At 48.7% G+C, this 23,464-nt stretch overlaps 1 protein-coding gene across 1 annotated transcript in view; it reads left to right on the top strand.

Moving 5' to 3' along the window:
• Positions 1 to 5,874: 5,874 nt before the first annotated feature.
• INPP5D (inositol polyphosphate-5-phosphatase D) overlaps positions 5,875 to 23,464 on the top strand; it is a 107,303-nt gene continuing 89,713 nt past the window's right edge. The window contains exons 1-2 of the mRNA XM_033112430.1: positions 5,875 to 6,165; positions 17,231 to 17,294. Coding sequence (XP_032968321.1) covers positions 6,032 to 6,165; positions 17,231 to 17,294 — 198 coding nt within the window. The 5' untranslated portion in view covers positions 5,875 to 6,031. The remainder of the gene's footprint in view (positions 6,166 to 17,230; positions 17,295 to 23,464) is intronic.

Here is a 23,464-nt window from a genome sequence, read left to right as displayed (position 1 = left end):
AGGCAGCTCAGGGGCCCGGGGAAGTGGCCGCCCCAGCACCAGTCAGCAGCAGCCAAGCAGAGAGCTGCTGTCTCCGGAGTTTGGCAAATCTGACCCCAGAGGCCGAGAACCAGAAGGGGTTGGTTGCTATGACAACGTGGTTACCTTGGGGAGACCACTGGTGTGTCTTGCACCAGGTATGGGCTTAGTTCCACAAAGATGCAAATCTGTAAGGTCCGCCAAGGCCATTGGGCCAGCCCCTTCACGCCTCATGTTCAGCCCAGGAGACACACCCAAGCAGCTTTCTTGGGAAGGGACTGTTTACATTTTGTTAAAAATTCAAATCATGTCTTAAATCCAAGGAGGACAGCTCAGTTTTAAATGCCTGCTGTGATGAAAGTCGAGAATCCTTTTGAAACACAAGTTACCAAGGCCTGTTTTTTAAAGTCTATTTCAGAAGTGGGGTTTTCATCCGTGTCGCTTTCTTCAGGATGGCTCCTCTAGGCTGAAGGAAACAGTAAGCTCCGATTCTCCTGCACCATGGGTATGGCAATTGCCGCAGCCACTTTAGAAGACAATATGGCACAATTAATCAAAACTGAAACTGTGCACCACCTTTGAACCTGAGTTGCTCTTCGGGGGGTATTTATCTCTGACTGCACAGGACCCAGAGACACGGCCACGTGTGTACACTGTGGCATGGTTTGTCATAGTAAACGCTGGAAACAATCTAAGTGTCCATCAACAGGAGACTGGTACCATTAATTATGCTATGGCATGGAATGGTATGCTGGCTTTAAAAAAAAAATGTGGTAGGCACAAAAAACCACCACAACATGTTCAGAAATATTGTTAAAGTGAAATAAGCAAGGTGCACAGCAGGGTAAAAAGCAAAGAGGCCTTGCAAAAATATGGTATATGCATAGAAGGTTTTGCAAGAATACACAAGAGGCTGGCCTGGGGGCAATGGGGTTAGGGGTCTGGGAGGGCAGGAAAATGTAGTTTTCATTGTGCTGGCTGAATTTTTAATATGTATTACTTTCAATAAAAATTTAAAAAAGATCCCAGAGAAAAGTCATTCTCTTCCTTATGACTCCCTAGGGATGTGTGTGTCTTTGGAGAGGCTCCCAGCCATGTACATAAAGCCACGCTGTGCCACAGGATTTTATACACCCCTTCTGGAATTGGAGTTGGCTTGTTATTTATTTAATTTTTATTATTATAGAAGTAGTGTGTGGTCATAAAGGAGTCTGGAAAAGTAGGAGGAAGGAAAAAAAAAAATGCCTGTAGAGATGCCACCTAACTCAGCACTTTTCATAATCAGTGATTTCCCAGTATACACTTTTTTTTCCATAGTTAAAATCAATATTTCTTATCGGTTTCCTGATATTTTTCTTTCTTTTTTCCTTTTCACTTACCATTGTATTATGACTATTTTCCTTAACAATCTTGGCAAAAGACACAAGATATTTTTGTGGATGTGATTCTCCCTTACTTGATTCTTGCCAATGTCAAACCTAATTTTCCTTGTTGTAGTTCACCCGTTTGATTTTCCAGGATCTTCAGTGAAAGGGCAGAATGGCTCATTGCCAGGCCTTTGGTAGTCACGGGACGTCATTCAGCGCAATTATGGACTCTGTGGGACCTTGGACCCCTGGGGAAATCTCCTTCATCCCTGTTGGCATCGTTGCTATGGGAACACGAAAGTTGGGGCTCTGCAGAGCGTCACACCTGAACGCCTGGTGGAGGCTAGAGTTTGAGGCTCCCCCTGGTGGCGGAATCACCAGGCTCAGAACCTGACCCATTTAGGTTATTTTTAGTCGGAGATACAGAGGGCTTTATAGAATCCTGTCCTTTTTCAAACCAGGGTGGATAAGCCAATGGCGAGTGTCACTGACCCTGGTTGTGTGCTGGAGCCCACGGACGCTCTGCCCTGCAGGCACTGGTCTGGAGGGCCACCTCGGAGACCTGCCTTGTCGCGAGCACCTACTTTGCACGAGGCATGTTACGTAACTTCACAGAGTCGCAGACTGAGATTCAGACGCCAGATATTTGTGGCAGGGCTGGGACTGGGACCCTGGTCTCACATGTGTGTAATTCAAGGTCTGATTTGCACTCTGAAACAGTTACCAGAGATGTGGAGGGCACAGGGTGGGCGGGTTGTGAACCGAGACCTCACCCTCCCACTCTTAAGGATGCTCCAGGCCGCCGTCTCAGGGACGACTAAACCAAATCAGAGCCAAATTTGTGTGTGCCGGGGTCCAGGGAGAGGATCCGGAGAGGCCAGCTCCAAGAGGCCAGGAGCAGAAGTGGAACTGGGACTCAGTGCGAGGGAAAGTGAGGCGGCGGGATCCTGCCACATAAGCTCATTGCTTTAACACTGAAGGTTTGTCGGTTCTTCCTAGAACTTCTAGAGATGGCCAAGTGCCCGTGCCCTGATGCCTGGCAGCCCACCCTGATGGTGCTCACTGCACTGACTTCCTAGAAATTTTCCTCCAGTGCCCGGGACTGGCCAGGGTTGGCAGTGTGGTTGGGTAGGCTGCCTCAGCCTGAACATGGGCCCACATGAAACATGACCCAACTTTTCCCCTTCAGCTGCTCTCCAACCCTCTGCCCTATGTGCGAGGTTGACCAGATGCCCCCAAGGAGCCCCGGGACTCAAGCCCATGGGCTCTTTTTGGAGCCGTATGACTGGGTATGATTCAAGGGAGCAGCTTGAGGAGCAGATCATGCTTTCTGACCAGTGTGGTATTTCTTTTGTGTGATGGCACAAGATTGGGCTGCTGGGATGGTTCTGAGATGCTGATTTTGGATGGTTCTTACTGATACCGAGCACAAGACAAGTTCAGGGCTCTGGACAACCCATAATTCATGGCCAGTCCCTGGCCTTGAGCTGTGTGGGCCCCCAGGTCACCCCTCACCTGCAGCGTTCCACCCATGGTGCTGCCTCTGTTCAGTAGCACTAAGGATGGCAGAGATGGCGGCAGGTGTTATTTACCCTCGACACGCCTGCCAGTAGTGCCTGGGCACTCATTCTACCCCCTCTGGAGGCGCCTGTCCAGCTGTCAGGCCGCGTCTCCTCCAACGGCTCGCGAGACCATTGCTCTGCAATACCCATGGGCTCCTCCAATCAGCTCACATGAAGCCGTCCAGGATGCCCGTAAGCAGGCCAGGTGCGGATGCACATTCCTTGAGAATGGGACCACTCTCATGTGTGCAAGGCAGGGGTGTGGTCATCAGTGAAAGAGAGCACTGGGTAGCAATGCAGTGATTATGGTCTAAACAATTCACGAGAAGCTGGTTAGAAGATGTGTTGTTCTCCGTTTATGCTACGAATGTCAGAACAGTAGCTTTAACATGACTACAAAATCACGTACCGTTAACATTTTCTCACACGCTCTGGGCAAGACACGCATCTGTGTTTATCCGTGAAACAAAGAAACAACCTCTGAGGGAATTACCGGAAGTCGGTATTCACGGGTGGCGTGAGTAATGGTGCCACCAGCAACAAATAAATAGTGTGGGAAGGGGGCAGAGGCAAGGATGAACAGGTGCTGAAAAGCCACGACATTGTGAAAAATTGCAGCACTGTTGACTTCATCTCCCTGCACAAGATATGAAATCAGCCAGGAATAGTGTGCTTGTCAGGAGAAAACAGGACCTGAACAGGAAGAGAGGACCTGGACATCACTTCATATGCACCAATTAGACATCGAATATATGCGTACTAACCTCCTCTTTATCCATTATTCTAAACCTTATTCAATAAATCACTCTACCTCAATGGATCCTTCGATTTCATAACAGTTCTTAGTACATTGTTTTATAGATAAGGGCCCTGCAAAAAAAAATATTTACCTGGCCCCCACCTGCCGTTAGGGCAGCCCTGAGCGAGAAGTTGGGGTTTTCTGAGCGTGGGGGGCTCAAGGACAGGGGGACAAGGAAGCTGACCATGTCAGATGGCTCAGGCAGTTGGGTTGGGAAGGAAGTGAAGATGGGATGGGCCTTAAAAATGAAGGAAATGAGTGTCATGTGTGTGTCAAAGGGAAATCACACTGGAGTCAAATGGCCAGGACAGTCCCACTGGCCACCCCCAACTCTGCAGAGATGTGGGACTCAATGGGAACAGAGGCGTGAGGCAGGGAGGGTGGGAAGCTGGAAAGTGTGGGGGAAAGATGGTTCTAAGAGTCTTAGACGTGCTGCAGGTTCTCTAGGATGAGTTGGTCAAGGTACAACGGGGCCAGGATTTCGGATGGAGCCTCCTGATGGACCCTAGAGTGACCCAGGGGCTTTGAGGCTGAGAGCAGGGTGGAAGTTGGTGCGGGTCAGCAGGGAAGCGAGGAGAAGGGTGCAAAGTGCATGATGGGAGCATCCAGGTGAGGTAAAGCTGAGGTGCGGGGAGGGACTTCTGGGGAGCCGGCAGACACAGGGTCCGGCTGGTTGGGGGAAGGCCAGAGCATGGAGGCCAGCGCTATGCCCACTGTGTCCCCTCCCCCACTGAGGGCCTGCCCAGAGGGCCCCTGATACAGGCTTGCTGAAGGTTTAAAAGTTCAGTCCTTGGGTTCGGTGGGAGGAATGGGGAGGGGGCTTGGGAGGCAGAGTGAAGACTGGACTTCTCTGGGCTCACGTTTCCCAAAAGGAACTTCACCTGGAGCCCAGAGAAGGCCTGAAGTGGGGGGCCACACTTATTCCGGGCCTCAGAATCAGGACGGGGTCAGTCCACCCGGATGACAGCACTTTGCTCACTCAGCATCACCTGCATCGCATGCTGCTGCAGGCGGGAGGTGCTGGCGCTCCTTGGCTCACGTGAGCTCCTTTAGGGGCTATTTTCCTTAAGGTAGAGGCCTGGCTTGGGCCCTGGAGGGATTCTGCTGTCATGTCCTCCGGGGTGAGGCCTCGGGTTGGGAGGCCACCCCCTGTGCAATAGATCAGAACTTACCCCTTTACCTGGTGGGCCTGATTCAAGGACTGAAGGCACCCAGTCTGGGGCCCAAGGGGCAGGTGCCCACTTTGGAGCCCTCAGAATCTGCTGGTCCTGGCTGGTGGCCTCATGGAGGCAGTTCCCCTTTGGGCTGTGGGCAAAGGCAGCCATGCCTGGCTGCCCCCGACGCTGCTGAGCTGCAGGACTCAGGAAGGAACGTCATTCTTGGTCAGGTGGCCAGTGGGGATACGTGGGTTTCCCGAATGTTCTGTGAAGACCCAGAGGTGAAAATTCCAGCCTTTATTCATGCTGCCATGGAGGATGTGTCGTCCAGTTTCTTTCAGACCCACCAGGCCCAGGGAATGAGTGTGAAAGTGTCAGAGAGCTCCCGTGTGGGCCCTCGGAGGCATCAAGCAGTGTCACCCAAGGTCCTCCCAGCAGCCAGGGCTGTCTGGGGTCTGGATGGCCATGAACCTCCAATATGGAGAGGAGGGCTCAGCTGTAACCCTCCCCTCCATTTTGCTCAGACCTGGGCCAGGCCTTAGCCCCAACTGAGAAGGTGGACCCGGAGCCTCTGTGCCTCGGGTATGTTGGGGGGAGGGCACAGGGAACTGAAAAGCCCTGGGGTAGGGCAAGAGGCTGAGGGATCTGTCCAGGAGGTGGCCATCCCACGTGGGCATCGGGCCAGGCCTTGGAATGGCCGCTGCTTTGGCCTGTCCACACCTGCCAGGCCACTCTTCTTCAGAAGCCAGCCATGAGCCTCCTGACACCACAGGAGCTGCCAATTCCCCTAGGACTTGAGCTGGCATTTGACCCTCTGGGGACTGGGACTCATTAGAGGAAAGAAAAAGGGCCTGCGAGTGAGCGGGAGGGGGCGCAGGCTGGGGATGGGTGGTGGAGGACTGGGCGCTCCTCCGGCTGGGTCTCTGCAATGAGGAAGTTCTCTGCAGCTCGTTTCCTTTCCCTCGCCGAGCGCCTGAAACAGGAAGTCAGTCAGTGAGCTGGTGGCAGCAGCCGGGGCAACAGAGAGGGGACAGACGGCAAGTGGCCGTGCAGGGGCCTCACTCCCCGTGGTGGCGTGTTGGTCCTGGGGGTGGCCGCCGGTCCGGCCCGAGGAGGTCCACGCCCGCCATGGTCCCGTGCTGGAACCATGGCAACATTACCCGCTCCAAGGCAGAGGAGCTGCTCTCCAGGACGGGCAAGGATGGGAGCTTCCTCGTGCGTGCCAGCGAGTCCATCTCCCGGGCCTACGCGCTCTGTGTGCTGTAAGTATGGTGTTGCCCCCGCCCAGGCCCTCCGCCGGGGCCTGGCCTCTCCTGCCCGGGCACAGAGATACGGAGGTGTCACTCAGAGAAGGGAGGCCAGCCTGGGCCTAGCCAGGGGCCCGGCACTGAGACGGGTGGTTTCGTGTCACGGGACAGAGTGACCTGCCTTGCACACTTCCCGGGTTTGTTGGTGAGCCTAGGTGAGGTTTCCTGGGACTTGCAGGCCTGGGAGTTTGGGTTTTGCCATGTTAGAGCTCTCCAGAGCCACTCTGAGGCCTGGTCACACACCCCGGCTGCCCATAGCTATGGTGCCAGGGTGTCCTCAGGGTCTGGAGTCAGGAGAAGGGGTCGGGGCTCTTTGTGGCAGGCAAAGCTCAGGGCTCCATGGTGGTGGGTGTGTCAGAAAGCAGTTCGGTGTTGGTCAGAGATGCCCAGTGTGCAAATCCTCATGGAAGAGCAGATGTGGCAAAGGGGACACTTCCCATGCCAGGTTTCGAGTCCCTGGAGGAAGCTGTTATAGGGGAACCATGAATATGGGGTGGGTTCACTGAAGAAAGGACTTTCAGTTCACCCAGAAGTGGCATCCTGGGCCGAGAGCAGAGGAAGTCACCACCACAGGCAGTTTTATCCTCACGACAACCTGCAGTGCGGGTCCTGTTATCACCCCACTTTGCAGATGAGGAGACTGAGGCGCAGACAGGTTAAATGAGTGACAACAGTCAAATCCAAGGCCATCTGCTCCCAGAGGCTATCCCCAGACAACCAGACTTCTGCCACCCCACTCCTGCCCCTGTCAAGCCGAGTGTGAAGATAGATTCCAGGTGACAGCAAGAGAGCCAGAATGTTTACAAGGGCCAGCTGGCAATACTTAGAAAATAACCCAGGTTCACAGCTGGCCCGCTGGCTTGAGCTCTGACTGCGTCAGAGGGCCCACCTCCCAAGGCCAGCTTCCTGCACCGCCCCCGCCCGCCCCCACACACACACTCAGGGGAAGGGACACAGGCCTGGATTTCCCCACAGGCACTGCCCCCATGGGGACCCACCAACAGGGCTTTGGAAAGAGTAAGGAGATACTGAGCCGACTCCACTCAGCCCAGGTGGATTTCTCCCCTGCCCCAGCGGGCCCTGCATCCAAGGCTGATTCATTAGGTGTTTGCTGTATGCCAGCCTCCTGCAGAGAGCTTCCAGGGCACCTGCTGGTTAACAGGCATGATAGCCCTTTGACCAGGAGCTGTGGCTGTGCTCAGGCTACACATATGGATGGAGGGTCCCTCTGATTCCAACTGGGAGCATCGTGGCCAGTCAGAGCCAGAGCTAGGACCAGAAGCCTTGGGAACCCCTCATCCGACGGCCCCTGAATTTGCAGGTGAGCAGATGGAGCTCAGAGAGCTGGAGTCCTTTGTCCACACTGCCCGTTGGCTGGCAGCAAACTGGGATTCAGGCCTGGTTTCTGGAATTCACTCTCTGTCCCTCCCCTCCCCTCACCTGCACTGAGTTCTCAGACCTGTGGCAGACGGGCGTGGTCTGCACCTTAGCAAGGGTGCCCAGGCTGCCTACAGACGTTCACCACCCTCTAAGCTCACGCCTGGACTCCTTGTCAGTCTCCATCCTCAAGGTCCTGACACCAGGGCCGCTTGGCCAGGCCTTCCCCCCCAGCCCAGGGCTCCCCTTTTCCTCCGCTCTGTGGGTGAATCCACACTTCCTGCGGGCTCAGGAGCCACTGTAAGCTGAGGAATACCATGGACCACCAAACTTCCCCAAAACCTGGGCCACCTCATTTTGCTGCTACCCTTAATTTTGCTAATTAAGATTTAAAAACTCAGTGACAATTAACTGCCACCTTCCAACAGCTCATTTCATGAAAGAAAGCATCCTTTAACACCAAAGAGGCAAAAAAATAATAATAATAAAAGCCAGTGTTTTTAATCAAATAGATTTAACTTCCTGAAAAACAAACTTCACCACCCTTATGTTCTCTGTTCCCTGTGGACCGGTCAGTGGAAAGCTCGCCCCACGCCGTCCTTGGTTCATGGCCTGGTTTTGGGAATCCTGATGGGTGAAGAACAGCTGGGCTTTCCTCCGTTTCAGAAGTGGCAGGCTTCAGCCCTCTGCTATCTCTCTGGAAGTCAGCCAGGTGCAGGGACCCTGAGTGGTGTGGCTCTGGGGTCAGGGCCGTTTAATAACCTTGCTCTAAAAGTGAGCCAGGACTGCTGAAGGAAGCCACAAAGACGCTCCCCCCTGCTCTAGAAATAGCCATATGGAAAAGACCTCACAGCCCAGGGTGCCCACACCTTATCCTGCCTGGGCCCCAGGGGCCAGGACTTCTTCCTGCTCCCCTCTGGTGAGTGAGGGGACAGCAGGAGTCCATCTGATGGTTTAGGCGGCTGTGTGTGGAGCTCCAGGAACTAAATGTAGCTTCCTTGGACATGCTCAGGAGTGAAGACAGGATTTGACTATTTAAATGGAGCCAGGAAGGGGGGTGGGGGGCACCAAAAGACAAGGCTGCAATTCAGTGCTGCCCAGGTGACTTGAGTACACAATCACCCCAGGCCTAGCAAACCCGCATTTCCTCTCAAGAGTCAGCCCTGCCACCTGCCACTGGGCAGGAAAGCTCAGATCTGTCCTAAGGCACTCAGAAGTCTTGCTTTAGGGGGACCCTAGAGGCCTGTCTTGGGGTACAGTGAACCCCAGGGAGAAGACCCCAGGCAGCCGACCACATGGCTGCACAGGGTTTGAGTGGGGTTGGGAACAGGCTGGAGAGGGGACCCCTATGATGGAGTCACAGAGAGGGCCTGGGAGGTCCAAAGATCCAGGAGGTGCAAAACGGTTTCCTGAGGTGTGAACGGATGTGACATAATCCTTTTCTCTCCCTCCAATCTTTGTGCAAAGCTTCAGTCAAGTTGACACTGCTCATTAACTACTGTTGTGCAAATGCAAAGAAAAACAGTTCTTCATATCTGGTATTAAAAGAAAGTGGGCGGGAATGCTGGCACAGACAGTAGCCAGGAGCCAGAGCTGGAGAACCTGGGGTTCCTGAAATCTGGTTTCCATAAGAGTTTGTGCACGACCAGGAGGGAATGGAGGCCCCGAAAGCTGACGGAGTTAGTGGGTTCGTGGTATCCTCTGTGTGAAGTGACTCATAACAAGCGTGGTGACGTTGAGTGTCTCCAGATTTTCTGTGTCTGTGCCCAACACCCCAGAGCAGTTTTTCCACCCAAGGTTTCACAAGCTTGCCTACCTGACAGGTTAAACTCACCTGTGCATAGAACGTCACCGCTTCTCCACTGAATGGTCCCATCTCCTGGAGCGTGAACCCAAGCATGGTGATGAGATGTGGTCCTCCTAGCCAAGCCTTCCTCTTTGGCCCAGTGATGGAGTGAGAGGAGGTCCACTCTCCCTCCCTAATTCATGCCACATGACGCAGTCCTTAGGGGAAGCCCTCTGTGCTTGCCTAGGTCTGATGCGAGTTCTAGCATCTGCGAGACGCTAGCTTCCTTATGCCCACACAGCTTCCTCATTGGTGAAACGCCTACTTGTTGGGTTAACTTTTTTTACTGAGGTATAATTTACATCCCATAAAATCACTCCTGTACAGTGTACAATTCCGTGATGTTTAGTACATGCATGATGCTGTCCAACCATCACCACTAATTCCAGAACATTTTCATCATCCCCCCAGAAAACCCTGGCCCATTACTGGTCACTCCCTATTCTCCCCCCTCCCAACCCCTGGAAACCAGTAGTCTACTTTCTGTCTCCAACCATTTGCCTATTCTGGATGTTTCATATTAGTGGAATCATACACTATGTGGCCTTTTGTGTCTGGCTTTTTCCACCTAACAGAATGTTTTCAAGGTTCATCCAGGTTGTAGCACGAATCATCCCTTTTTATGGCTGAATAATAATAGCCGACTGTATGGATACACCACACTTGATTCGTCCGTTCATCAGTTGATGGACGTTTGGGTTGTTTCTATGTTTTGGCTCCTGTGAATAATGCTGCTGTGAAAGTCACGTCCAAGTTCTTGTAGGGACATACGTTGTCTGTTGTCTTGGGTGGAACCACTGGGTCATATGGTAACTATGGTTATCGTTCTAAGGACATGTCGTACTGTTTTCCGTGGCTGTGGCACCATTTTACCTTCGCAGCAGCAGTGTATGAGGGTTCTGAGTTTTCCATGTCCTCACCAACACTTGTTATTGTCTTTTTGATGATAACCATCCTAGTGGGTGTGTGCTGGCATCTTATTGTGACTTTGATTTGCATTTCCCTAATGATGAACGATGTTGAGCTTCTTCTCATGTGCTTATTGGCCATTTGCACCACTTCTTTGAAGAAATGTCTATTGGTATTCTTGGCCCGTTTAAAAAATTGAGCCATTTGTCTTTCTGTTGTTGTCACTGGATGACTGAGAGGATAAAATGGGAGAATGTGGGCAACATGTATGACCCAGGGCGAACCCATGGTAAGCATGTACTGAATGCTGGCCATTATTTTTTACAAGCTATAAAGTGAGCAGTGACATCTCGGAAGCAGAGGAGCCTAGGGCCCATCTGTGAAGAAAATTCCACAGAAGGAAAGAGGGGCACAGAGGCAGTGTCACTTCTGGAACTTCCTGGAGGCCTGAAAGAGCCTTCCAGAGACCGTGAGCTGTCATGTGGACCTCCTCAGAGGAAGTGCTCAAAGAGATGAGGCAGGAAAAGGACTTGAATGACGCACGAGTGGCTGGTGACGGCTGGGGCCAGGGTTGAGTGCTTGGAAGCCTGAGGAAGAGGGGTCTGGAGCACGTATGCTGGGAAGAACCACTAAATGAAACCAGATAGAATGAAGATAAAGTTGACATGAAATGCAGGCCGTCTTAAGAGGCCGTCCCGTTTAGGAGAAAGATACTGAGAGCACTGAAGCCCTAAGGCTCTGAGAAGGAGCACAGTGTGTGGATGAGGTAGGGGTCAGGTCCTGTGGCACTGGGGAGAAGCAGCCTGGGCCCTGCCCTGCTCATTCCTTGCTCCCTACAGGAGGAAACCATTGTATTTACCAGTACCAGGACCTAAGCAGTTTCGGTTCAATTACTTATTATAAATAACACCAGACAGGGTGATATATACTGGGGGTGCCAAAAAAATGTATACAAGTGGACACTTTATTCAATGTTGCTCAAGCAGTAGTTCATTGTAATCAGAAGTGTCTGGACGCTGATGGTAACCGCTTTGAGCACCTCTTATAATTGCAGAAGTCAAATGTGACTTGTGTTCATCTTCTGTTATTTGTATATATTGAGTATTACAATTTTAATACAGTTTTCCTTTCTTAAAATGTGTATACATTTATTTGGCACACTGTATATATATCATACACATATATGATATATATATACATAATCTCATATATATATGATTTCCATTTTATGTATATAACCATATAATTTTTGTCAGCATTTTCTAGCTGCATTGGCATTTTCCCATTTAGTTAAAATTTCTTCCTAAGTATCATATTTAATGGATGCACAAATTTCTATTACATGATGGACCATAATTTGTGAAATATCAAACATTTAAGTTATTGACAGTGTTTTGTTGTTATAAATATGAAGGTGATGAACATCTTTCTGCAGAAATGTGACATTTCTGTTACAGATTCCCAGGGGTGGAATTACTGGATCAGAGGATCCAGCATTTGTAAGGCTCGGGATACAGAATGACAAATTGCTTTCCAGAAATTTTGTTCCAATTTATGTTCCCAGAAGCAGTACAAAAGAGTGCCCAGCTCATTCCAGTATCACTAGTTTGAATATTTTCATTTAAAAAAAAATACCATTCCGTTGCAAAGTAAAAGGTGGTCGCTTTCTGTTCAGCTTGATTTACATTTCTTGATTGCAGTCGTGGCAAATCTGTTTGACAGGGTTACTGTCGTTCATCATTCCTCTTTTTGTGGATCATCTGTTCCATTGTCTTTGCCATTTTTCTTTTGAAGCTACAGTTTTTTCAATCGATTTGCACAAATTCCTTATATCACATTTGTTGCAAATATTTTCACTGCGGTCTGTCGTTAAACATTGTGATTCTTTTTGACATCCAGAGACTCTAAATTTTTGTAAGGTCTATCAACCTTTTCCTTTTGTGATGTTTCCCCCTTCGCTTTTCGATTTCTCTGCACACAAAGATTCAATTCTGTTTCCTCCTGTGGAAGGCAGGCGGATTGGGACGGGGCGTTTCGAGCTTCATGGACGTGGGCCAAGGGTGACTCTGCTGTCCAAGCTCCAGCAGGTCACCTAATTTCACAAGGCCTTGTTTCCTCATCTGAAAACCGGGACTAAGAAGAATACTTACTTAGGAGTGGTGTTAGGTGGATGGAATGAAAAGTGTGTATCACGTGCTTAGCACAGGATTTGGCAAAAACAGATGGAGAGATTATAGGTTTTGTTGTTATTTTACACAGAACACATTAATCTTTCTGGAATTAATTTAATGAATGATGTAAGACAAAGATTTATGTGTAGTTTTCTTAAGTAACCATCTTTCTCAAAACCTTTTACTGAATAATTGATTTATTTTCCCTTTGTGACTCTTCTTTTACCATATACTAAGAGTGTGTGTGTGTGTGAGAGAGAGAGAGAGAGAGAGAGAGAGTGTTTTAAGAGTTTATTTGAGCCAAACTGACAACATATGACAGGGACCAAGATCTCAAATGCTCCTATAAAGTCTTATACATCTCTTTCTCAACTGTTTACCCCATTCCATATATGTCTGCCTTTCTTACACCAATATCATATGAAGTGCATTACCATACTTTTATAAACTGTTTTATTTTAGGATTTCCATATCTATTCCTTTCAAATAATCTTTCAGGTGAAACCGATAATAATTTTGTCAGGTTTGAAAAAATACACTTAAGCAAGAAAAAAAGAGAAAACATGTACAAACTTTAGAAATTAGGAATGAGATATAACATGTTACCAAGGGATTAAAAACAATAATAGGAGAATGCTAAGCTTATCAGCAGAGTGAGACAGAGAACCTGATGAGGTTTTTGAATTTTAGAGAATGATCTCTCTCTCTGTCATTCACCATGGTAAAACCTGTTTCTGGGCATGCTTGTCTGTGTTTATTTGGCTAGGAATAGTCATACAGAAATACTTTTTTTTACTGAGGTATAGTTGACATGTGACATTATATTAGTTTCATTTTGTATATTATACAGCATAATGATTCACTATTTGTACATGTTGCAAGAATATCTAGTTAACATCCACACATAGTTACAAAAAAATTTTATCTTGTTATGAGAACATTTAAGATTTACTCTCTTAGCAACTTTCAAATATGCAGATACAGTATCGTTAACTATAGTCACCATACATCCCCGTGACTTCTATGATATTTATCTGAGAATAAATAAAACACCACCATGTTTCTTCCTTCTTCCATTTGCTTGTCCTCTTACAGGGGAGTAAAACCATATTAGGATTGATCTGGAAATGCCCTTCCCAGGGGAAGCATCTTCCTGCCTCTTCCTTTCCTCCTTGCTTACAGAGTGTGTGTAGGCGCCTGCTGTCACCAGTGCCGTCCATTGCCACATGGAAAGCTTGCTCTAAGCCCCACTTCCTTTGAGAGCGGTGCTCTCTCCTGTGGTAGCAGAATACGCACTGCGGGCCTAGCGCCATCTTACCCTGGGTGACCCCTGGAAATACCACCCAGTCATTGGAAGGAGTAGCCACTGAGGACCAGTGTTAGAATCTTACATTGTGATTGAATCACCACAGAGAGCTGGCAAGGGCTGCATGGGACGCACGGCCCCCAGAGATCAGTGAGGGTGTTGTCTGGATCATGTTACAGTACAGTAGTTGTCAGAGATGAGTGAGTTGTGAAATCTTTACTGTAAACATTTGACATGTAAGATGGTGTGTGTGTGTTATGTATCTGTATATGCACAGATATGTTTATGTACCCATGTGCGTTCTGCGTGTGTACAGGTATGTATATGCATATAAGACCAGAGGGACGTGCAGCTGCCAGGGAGGGGGAAGGCTGAGTGAGGTGTCCCACCCCCACCTCCCTGCTGAGCCCCCAGCACCCCATGGCATGCAGTTTGGAATAACTATTCTCCCATGGGTTATGTGTAGCAGGGGAGGTTGCGATGGCCACATTTTCCTTTGAAGATCTTAACAGATTCAAGCCCAGGGACGACGTATCTACCCCATGCACTGGGAGTGCTGCCATATTCCTGTCAAGGGCAAAGCGTCCTCTCTTCTTATTGCACTTGCTTTTGAATTCTAATCTATTTAAGTAACATGGAGCTGTTTTTTGTTTCAGTGTTTCTAGAACATCTTTGAAAAAGTCATAAAGGCTTCCTGTTCTGTGTGGCTGTCTCTGTCCCGCTCCATGTAACTCTGTGTTCTTTCTGTCTACAAGCTGATGTTTTGGCCCTGCTCAACCTCTTCCACAAATTAGCTGCCCTCAGCCAAATGAGAGACTGTCTGTGCTCTGCCCTCATTTGCATATCTGCTAAAGGAAGTGTCACCAGACCTAGCAGTGAACGATAAGAGCACAGCAGGGTTCCAGCTATACTCAGGCACTTGTCTGGTAGGCTCTGCAAATGGGCTTTGAGGCTGGAGGTAAAGGGGCTGCCATCTCTGTTTCCCAGGATATCGCCAGGAGGTGAGATGGCACTGGACTAGAGAGTCACCCTTGTTATCTCTGATAGAAGCCAATTGTGGTGTCAATTCAGGCTCTGAAGAATAGGACAGGGAGTGGAAAGATGGGAATTAAATGGATGCGAGGAAGAGAGAAAAAGAGACTTTCCTACGAAAAATGAAGAGAAGTGTGGAAGTGAAATTCCCACAACGTTCTCCAAAACTTTCTTTAAATGTCCATTGATTCAAAAGCCATTAAAGATTGTAAAATTGACCACATAAAATTGTAAAACTTCTATTGTGCTTAAAAACCAAACAAAAATCCCCCCAAAATCAATAAACACTGTTAAAAATAAATAATTCGAAACTATATTATACTAGATATCAGTCTTACAAATAAATAGGCAACAGATTTAAAAAAATGTGAGCCCAAGACATGAAAAAGGAATTCACAGAAAAAGAAATACAAATAGTGAAACCCATGCAAACATGTTCAATCTTTCTCATAAAGAAAGGCAAAGCAAGCTATAATTTTTCTTTCACCTCTCAGATTTGCAAAGATTAAAACGTCTGATAACAGCTGGTTGGCAGGGTGTGGGGAAGTCGACACTTTCATATCCGGTTAAGAGGAGAAAAAAGTGACACAACCTCGTTAGAAGGCAACGGTTAGTCTCTATCAAAATATAAAGTGGACATGTCCTTTAGACCAGCTGCTCTCCTTCTAATGATTGATCCATCATCCCTAATTAACGTCAGCAGGTATGTGTTTAATGTGTCCAGGCACTGCGCTAAATGCTTTTCCTATGTTAATTCCCTTAGTCTGCCCAACCACAGAGTAGCTGTCGTGTCATCTTTGTCCCCACTTTACTGATGGGGAAACTAAAACTACGAACTCGCCAACATACACAAGATGTAGGAACAGAGAAGTTCACGGCGGCACTATTTATAATAGTAAAAAGTTAAAAATAACTGTCATCATCATGGTCAAATAAATGAGTGTACAACCTCAAGGTAGAACATGACTTAAGAAGGCCTCTAAGATATTTGTTTGGTCAAAAAAGCAAATTTCCAAACAGTGTATGCAGCATGATGTTATTTGCATTTAGAAAAGCATGCATATGTCAGTTTGTGTGCATGTTTTAAAGTCCTGGAATGAGGTACAAAGTAGTAAGTCTAAGAAATAGTAAATCTAAGAAATGGGGAAAGGACACATTTGTTTTCCATTTTGTATCTTTGTCTGTGGTCTTCAAATTTGTGAAGTCGTGTACAATTTTCAAATCTAGTTAAACAAAAACACATATAAATGCTTCATGAAGTGCCAGGCACACAGGAGGGGCTATAAATAAGTGAAATTTTTATAATGAAGCACTCATTGTCTTGGTCACAAACACAAAAAAAGTATCTGTGAGCTGGAGTGTGACCCCTGCCTACGGGTTCAGCAGAGCTGGGCAGGTTTTCAAGGTTCATGAGGATCCCAGATAGAGGAAATGGGGGGAGAGTATGGTGGGTGAGAGAACAGACCAGCAGTTTCAGTTAAGAGTGTGAGACCCAGATAGCGTTCCTTGGAACTCCTTCTGCCTCTGGGCTCAGCAGTGGAGCCAATGGACTTTTATGGTTGTCCCCTGCGGCCAGGCTCTCTGTGGGCGGGGTCACCAGCTGGACCACCCACCACTGGGCAGACTTGACAACTCCCATTCCTCTCAAACGTTTTAGGAAAGTGAAAAGTAGCTCCGCCTTCTCCTCCTCACCGTGGGAACCGAAGGAAGGTGGAGCTTCTAGAAGAGAATCCAGGGCCCCAGTTTCTTCCTCGTTAGAAGCAACTCTAAGTCTCAGTGACCAGTTGCTGGGAAAATCCAGGTCTCTGACGAGATGGTGGCTGACATTTGGGAGAATGAACCCAAGGGGCAAAGTCTTCAGGGGAGGAAGCCATAGGAGTGAGGGGAGCTCAGCAGAAGGGAGACACACCCCAAAGCTGAACAAGCCTCACCTTGGCCAGGGTGGCCGTCTGTGGCTGTGTCTGACACTCCTTGGCATGTCCCCACCTTGCTCAGCCCACTCTAGAGTCTTATTTCTATTGGAAACACCCCCTTTGTCTGTTCTTTTGGCCAACATGCCAGCCAGAGGTGGAGGAAGCCCTTCCAGCTGGCAGACTCCTTTAGATCAGACCACAACGCTGTCATGCGGTGGTGTGAATCACACCCCAAAAGTACCCACCCACGTTTTCCTGAGGTTCCCTGCATGCTGACTGGGTGGGGAAAGGGTCCTCAGTCCAGGACCACTTGCTGTCAGAGCCAATGTCCGCCTCAGAACAGTTAGCTCCAAAGTTCAGAGATTTCACGCTCAGATTCCTCGAGCCATGTCAGGAACTCTTGTCATTTCACCTACCAGAAAAATGTTCCTGCAGGGGTTCTAATGTCCTCTTTGGTCTGTTTCAGGTATCGGAATTGTGTTTACACTTATAGGATTCTGCCCAACGAAGATGATAAATTCACCGTTCAGGTAAGACCTTTCTAAACCTAGAAATACGACCCTGACTGGAGCCTATATTGGCAGAGAAAGAGTGCAAAGAGGGAGAAGAGAAGAGGCGCATGCTCCAGCTAGCCTAGACAGAAAGTCCTGGCTGAGCCCATCTTTCTTCTAGAAGTGCACAGGTGGGGTGGCTTAGCGAGTAAACTGTGACCCTGCAAAGTGACCGTGCTCTGTGACGTGATAGAGCAGACATGCCAGACATGATTTGTGCTCATGGGTGTGAAGAGGAAACGATGGTGAAGAGGAATGCTCAGAGATGAAGGAAAGTGACTGTGGCTCGTCTGTTACTTTCTTCAGTGCGCTCAGAAGAGTGAGAATCAATAGACCAGGAAGGAGAGAAGGAAGGGAACTTGCAGGAAAACAAACCATATTTTCTGTGGGGCTAGCAGTTTGCCCCAAGGATGGGCACAAAACAGTACCTTTCTATTTGTAGAAATTGGTTCCGCCAAAGGCTGCTGCTCGTGGTTTCAGATTGTATCACATACACTCCAAATGTGTAAAACTTGCCATTAAAGAAAAACCACCTCGCTAGTCCAAATCTGTGAAGACCACCCTATGCACAGTTTGCGTGACAAACACACAGGCTTTGTGCCACCACAGTGCATGACAACTTAGTGATGTGGAGGCCAGGGCAGCTATTTTTATCTGGCTGCGTTAAGGGAGCACGGGGGGGCTGGGCAGAACAAAGGAGGTGACACACCCAGTGTCCTCACTGGGGACAGAGGAGTCCTGCTCAGTTCTCTGGACCGTGGTGAGAAGCACCGGCAGGCAGGTTCACCTGTGTGGCAAGCAGAGCAGGCAGGAGAGACAGAGCTTGGGACATGATGTCACAGAGGAGTAGTGACAGGATCTGTGGGGTTTAGTTGAAAAGATAGTAGAAGTGGAAGGGGAGAGGTGGGGCACAATCTCTGATTCCAGAACCTGAAGGGATTGATGCATTTTGTGCAGGACAGAGCTGGACTCAAGGGCAGAACAACAGGCAGGCCCCTGGGGCACAAGTCACTGGAAATATGTCAAGAGGGAGAAGCGATGGAGTAGAATGCCGCTGGGGAGACTAGTTCTGGGGACCAAAGGAATCACTTCAATGAACCATGGGGGACAGAGAGTAAGACCTTGAGGGGCACACTTGAGCCAACACAGGTGGTCACAAAGCTGTCTTGTCAGGAGGCTGGGGCTGTTTGCGGCACGGTTTCAATGGGAGATGCAAACTTGGGCTCAAGTGGAACCGCTCCACCTCATAGAGGTCAGGCTGGGTGTTGCTTCAGGCTTCTTCATCCCTCCTATACATGAATCTGCACCAATATCTAAAAAATGTCCACTTGAGTGTTTTTAGCTAGTCTGGGCCACCCACATGTCCCGGCCTGGTTGCCAGGAACAAATGGTGGCACACCTGGTACAAGACTGTACTTTGAAGTACTTGGTGGCTGCTTATCATTAAAATGGTTGTCTCTCAGGTGGGCTCCTCACCTGCCAGGGATGTGGCCACCAAGGGGAGGCCAGTGTGGGGCAGGCAGGCGGCCGCAATGCCCTTTACAATTTTTTCCAAGTCTCGTACTGCATGAACTTTCTTGCCTGGGTTGGAATCCTTGGTAGGTGGTTTGCTGAAAGGAGTCTGAACTCTCTTAAGTTAAAAGTTGGTCAATGCGTTTGATCTTTTTTCCCCTTGTGGTTTCTTGTATTCATTCAAAGTGAAGAAGACTTTAAGTATGACTAGGCCTTAAGCTGGAAAAGACATGACTTTGTGGCTTCTTGTGTAGTTTGTACCCATGGCTTGTAGACGTATAGACTGTGTCTAGCGTCGGTCCCCTCTCGCCTGCACACTCTTGCTGTTGTGGTATTGTGAAGTACTGGAGGTCCTACAGGTATCTCCAAGCTGATGATTGTGAAGCGGCTTCAGAATCAGGGGGCATCATCAGGTTTGGGGGGGTCGTGAAGGCCAGAAACTCACTTTGACTAACTCATGTAAGAGGTGGGCCTTTGTGGAGATGCACAGGGCAAGGAAGGAGAAGGCCTGGGAACTGGGACCAGAAGGGCCTGGGGCCCTACACCCTAGGTGCTACCTGCTACAACTCAATCTTTCTCTGTGGGTCTGCTCTTCTCCCACTAACAGGCTCACTTCTCAGTTCCCAGTCCCAAGAGGGAATCTGGTTGTCTCAGCCACCAATGGCTTTCTCTGCATGGGCCACTCAGGGAACACCTGTCTGTGTATAAATTGGCTGTGTTAGAACAGATGACTGCCCAGCACTCAGAGATGGGGGTAGAGGTGTAGGGAGAGAGTGTGATTATCTGAGGCTCAAAGTCAGCCAGGGCAATAGGCAGGCAGTTTCACAAAAGAGCTGTGGCCCTGCTGGGCATGTCTGCTCCTGACCCCAACTGTGGGACTGTGGCCTCCTTTGTGGCCAAAATCAGGTAACCAGGTTATAGGGAGCTGTGGGGACTAGGAGGCCCAAGGAAGTTTCCACCCCTAAGATATGCTTTACTATAAAAATACAATACCTTACTAAAATAATAAGAGTAGATGTTCACTGGGAGCAAATGAAAGCCAGCACACAATTAGATGAAGTCTGAGATTCAACAGAGCTCTAACAGTTATTGACCGCTTCTTATTTCCTCTTTTCATGCTGAGGCAAAACCTCATACTCTTTTCTGAGCTTACCCACAGTTTCTAAATAACTCATTCCTTACATCTCAGTCTCTTTAGTGCCACCAGAACATGAGGCTCCCAAAATAAGTATCTGGCCTGAAACACTGCCAAGTAAAGCACTGAGGGCTTTAATTGCTTTCTTATGTTAATTACCTTACCTCTTCTCTCTGGGGCTTTGGTCTTTTTGTCAGAACCAAAGAGCCACTGCCTCTTTGTTCTCGGCAGAGCAACCTTGTGAAGTCAGTCCATGGTTCGTGGCCCGTGACAGCCCCATTTTGGTCAGGAAGAGGAGTGATCCTGACACTTGGTGACTTTACTCTCCACCTTTTGCAAATTTATGAAAAATCAGTGATGAGAGGGAAGGAAGTAAAGTATAACTTCATTCAACTCCCGTGTTTTAAGTATGAATGTAGCCGAGGCCTGCAGAAGTTGGAGCTCACACCCAGTTCCCCAGACCTCCTCTTCTAAGCCTTTCTTCTTTGACCCCACAAAGTGTGTCCAAACCTGGCTGGGCACTGGATCCCCTGGGAAAGGATGGACTCTGCCCCAGGAAGATGAGGAGGCAGGGTGATGTCACCTCTCAAGGGGAGAGGCTCTTTTCCTTTCTACAGTATAGATACCATTTGATCACAAGTGACATTTGGCCTTGCAGTAAATTATTGAGGTACCTGGAATACAGGCAGACCCCTCTGTTCCCAGCTGGTTCAAGTCCAGAATTTGCTAGCTGTGTGGCCTTGGGTGAGGACATAATTCTGCTGGAAAGTAGACGTCACACATGTGCCTCCCAGGGCATGTGTAAAACACCCAGGCCCAGTGGGTGGCCAGTCTGGGGGAACTGCTGCCCTCACCATCACAGTCTTTATTCTTTGTGAAAGGGAGCAGATATCAATCAAAATGATCATTCTGCTAACCAACATAAGTCAGTTCTGCTTCATAAGTCAGGTCAAGTGAAGGAGGAAAGGAAAAATGGGGGGAAATGAGACAGAAAAAGAGGGAGAAAGACCATGGAGGGAGAGGAGAGAAAGAAAGAACAAATGAAAGAGGGAAAAAGGAGACAGAGGGAAAGAGATAAGACAGAGGAAGAAAAAAGAAGAAAGAGGGAAGACTAGTGGGGGGGTGCCAGTCAGGGGCAGTTTTGACAGAAGACGAGACGGGAATAGGTGTGGGGCAAAGTGATGGCAGAGAAGGAGGAGGCAGGTGGTATTCTAGAAGATTCTAGGCAGTGCCTAGGGGTGGTGGGAAGGAGGACAGATATTGTGGTGACCAGGCTTCCTTAGCTCTGCATCTCGGACTGTGGATTTCCACATCTCAGTTACCTTAGCAGCCCATGGAATTGTTAAGTAGTTGTTCAACAGCTGCTCTGACCCCCACACACTGAGAAACCTCTGGACCTGAATCACAGGTCCTCAAGGGTGGGCAGCACTCTGAGGGTTGTGTGAGGCCAGAGGAAGGCAGGTCGGCTCAGCCCCTCAGGCCTGAGGTTCCCGCCCCAAGTGAGTGGGTTTCTTGTAAAGCTCAAACTCCTTTCCTGACTTGGAAAGGGAAGTGACCCTGCGCTAAGGAATGCTGAGTCCAGAATTAGCTGTCTGGCTCCTGCTGCCTTTTGAAACGATCCTCTTCCCTGGGAGATAAGGAGGCATTTGAGGCGTGCAAGCAGTCCTGATGGGCCAACTTCAGCATGAGTGAGGGGACGCCACAGGCTTCATGAGTGGACTTGTCACATGACTGGCTGCCCCAAACCCAATGCCACAGTCAAAGTTAATGGGGCCCTTTGAGAAATGGGGCCCTGGAGTAAACGAGGCTCCATTCCTACAACCCCTCAACCCTTGTTCTTTTTCTGACATCCTTCCTACCAAGAAGGATAAAACGGAAAGTAAAAACCACCCCAGGTCCCCCGTCAGTATTCCCTATGAACTTCCTGTCTTTTCTCATGGTTGAGATTGTATCCAGGATCCTGACTGTTTAAGTCAAGACAAGAACACACACAAGTTTTAATGCAAGTTTAGTTGAAGAAGGAATTTGAAACTCTGACTCATAGATGCTTTCGGTATTCTTTCCTGATTTAGAAGAAAAGTTCAGTAGCTGGAGTCATTCTGGTGAGAGACTTAGGACTCAGTTCCTGGTCCCTGATGGTGGCCGTCACGTTACTCTGGGCAGTGTGGCTTTTGGAGAAGGAAAACGAAACAACTTTCTAAAAGCTGTTCCGTCACAAGTGTCCGGGTGGGTAAACGGTTTAGCCATTGTTATTACTCTCAGGAAGAGGGTGGCAGCTTTTATTGTTCTGAGTGGTCACCAAGTGAAGTAAAGATTCCGTCTCAGCCACCGGCTGAAGGATGTGGCTCTAACACACACTTCCTGACATTGCACAAGAGGGAACAGAAAAGGCCCAGGCGACAGAAGCCATGCAGGGCCAGGGCCACCCTGCAGGACGCTGTGGCCATGTCGAGAACAGTGGGCCTGGCGGGGATCCACAGTGTCCGAATGGTCCCTTTGTGTCATGACTGCCATCTTCTAGAAGCCTGCATTTTTTTTTTATTTTATTATTTTATTATACTACCTGCCATAGACCATGGACAGGTTTGTTTTCCAAGCTTCTGAGTATTTCAAAGCATCTTCTAGTTGCCGTTATATTCAAAAGGGAATTTGATGGAGATAACATTCCTGGGGACCAAGTTTTCCTTCAGAATTCTACAGAGGTGTTGTTCCGCTACCCTGAGAGAGTTAGTAATAAAATAGCCCCACTTACAAATCCCAGGCCAAGCTGGTACCAGTTCCATTATAAGGAACCAGATGTTTTTCTTTTTCTGATCTGAAGCTGGGGGGAATTCTTTTCTACCCCTGTCATCTTTCCTTTTGTTGATAGTTTCTGGAATGCATGCAGACTGTTCGCTTTGCAAACTTGGGTCTTTCTTTTGGCTCAGAAGACGTTCCTTCTGTTTGGTCTTCGAGGATGTTTTTATCCCAGCTCTTCTGGTTTCCATTTGTCAGCTGTACCTCTCAATGATTGTCTTTACTTTCTTCCCCTCCCCTGGGCCATCTTGTCCCTGCTTCTTGTGCTCTGAGCCTCTGGTTCACCTTCTCTCAGGGCCCATTTCCCTTTTATTGCCCAAAGCAGAGCTCACCCAGGCCCACACCAGCTGTGGTTGGTGGGTTTAGGCACGGGACTAGAATGCGAGTGTAACCGATGAGATGTGAAGGGAAGTGTTCTGTGGGGCTTCTGGCAAAGCTTTATTTGTCTTAGAAAGAGATGCAAGACTGAAGCGGTCCTATTCCTACCTTTGGAAGCTGTCATAGGATGCGATAGCTGAGGCTACTGCTGTCATCTTGTAACCAGGAGGCAGGTAGCTGGAGAGTGAGGTGAACATGCAGGCGCGGGGCAGAAAGATGGTATTCCATCAGTCTGGGTCCTCGATGATGCCACCGAATTAACTGAACAGAATTAACCAGCCTGGTCATTGCCCTGCCTCCAGACTTACTGTTTCTGAGATAATTGATT

This window comes from Rhinolophus ferrumequinum, chromosome 8, assembly GCF_004115265.2.
Source record: "Rhinolophus ferrumequinum isolate MPI-CBG mRhiFer1 chromosome 8, mRhiFer1_v1.p, whole genome shotgun sequence".
Taxonomy (NCBI): domain Eukaryota; kingdom Metazoa; phylum Chordata; class Mammalia; order Chiroptera; family Rhinolophidae; genus Rhinolophus; species Rhinolophus ferrumequinum.
The sequence above is the reverse complement of the archived record's forward strand: the minus strand, read 5'-3'. Positions and strand labels throughout refer to the sequence as shown.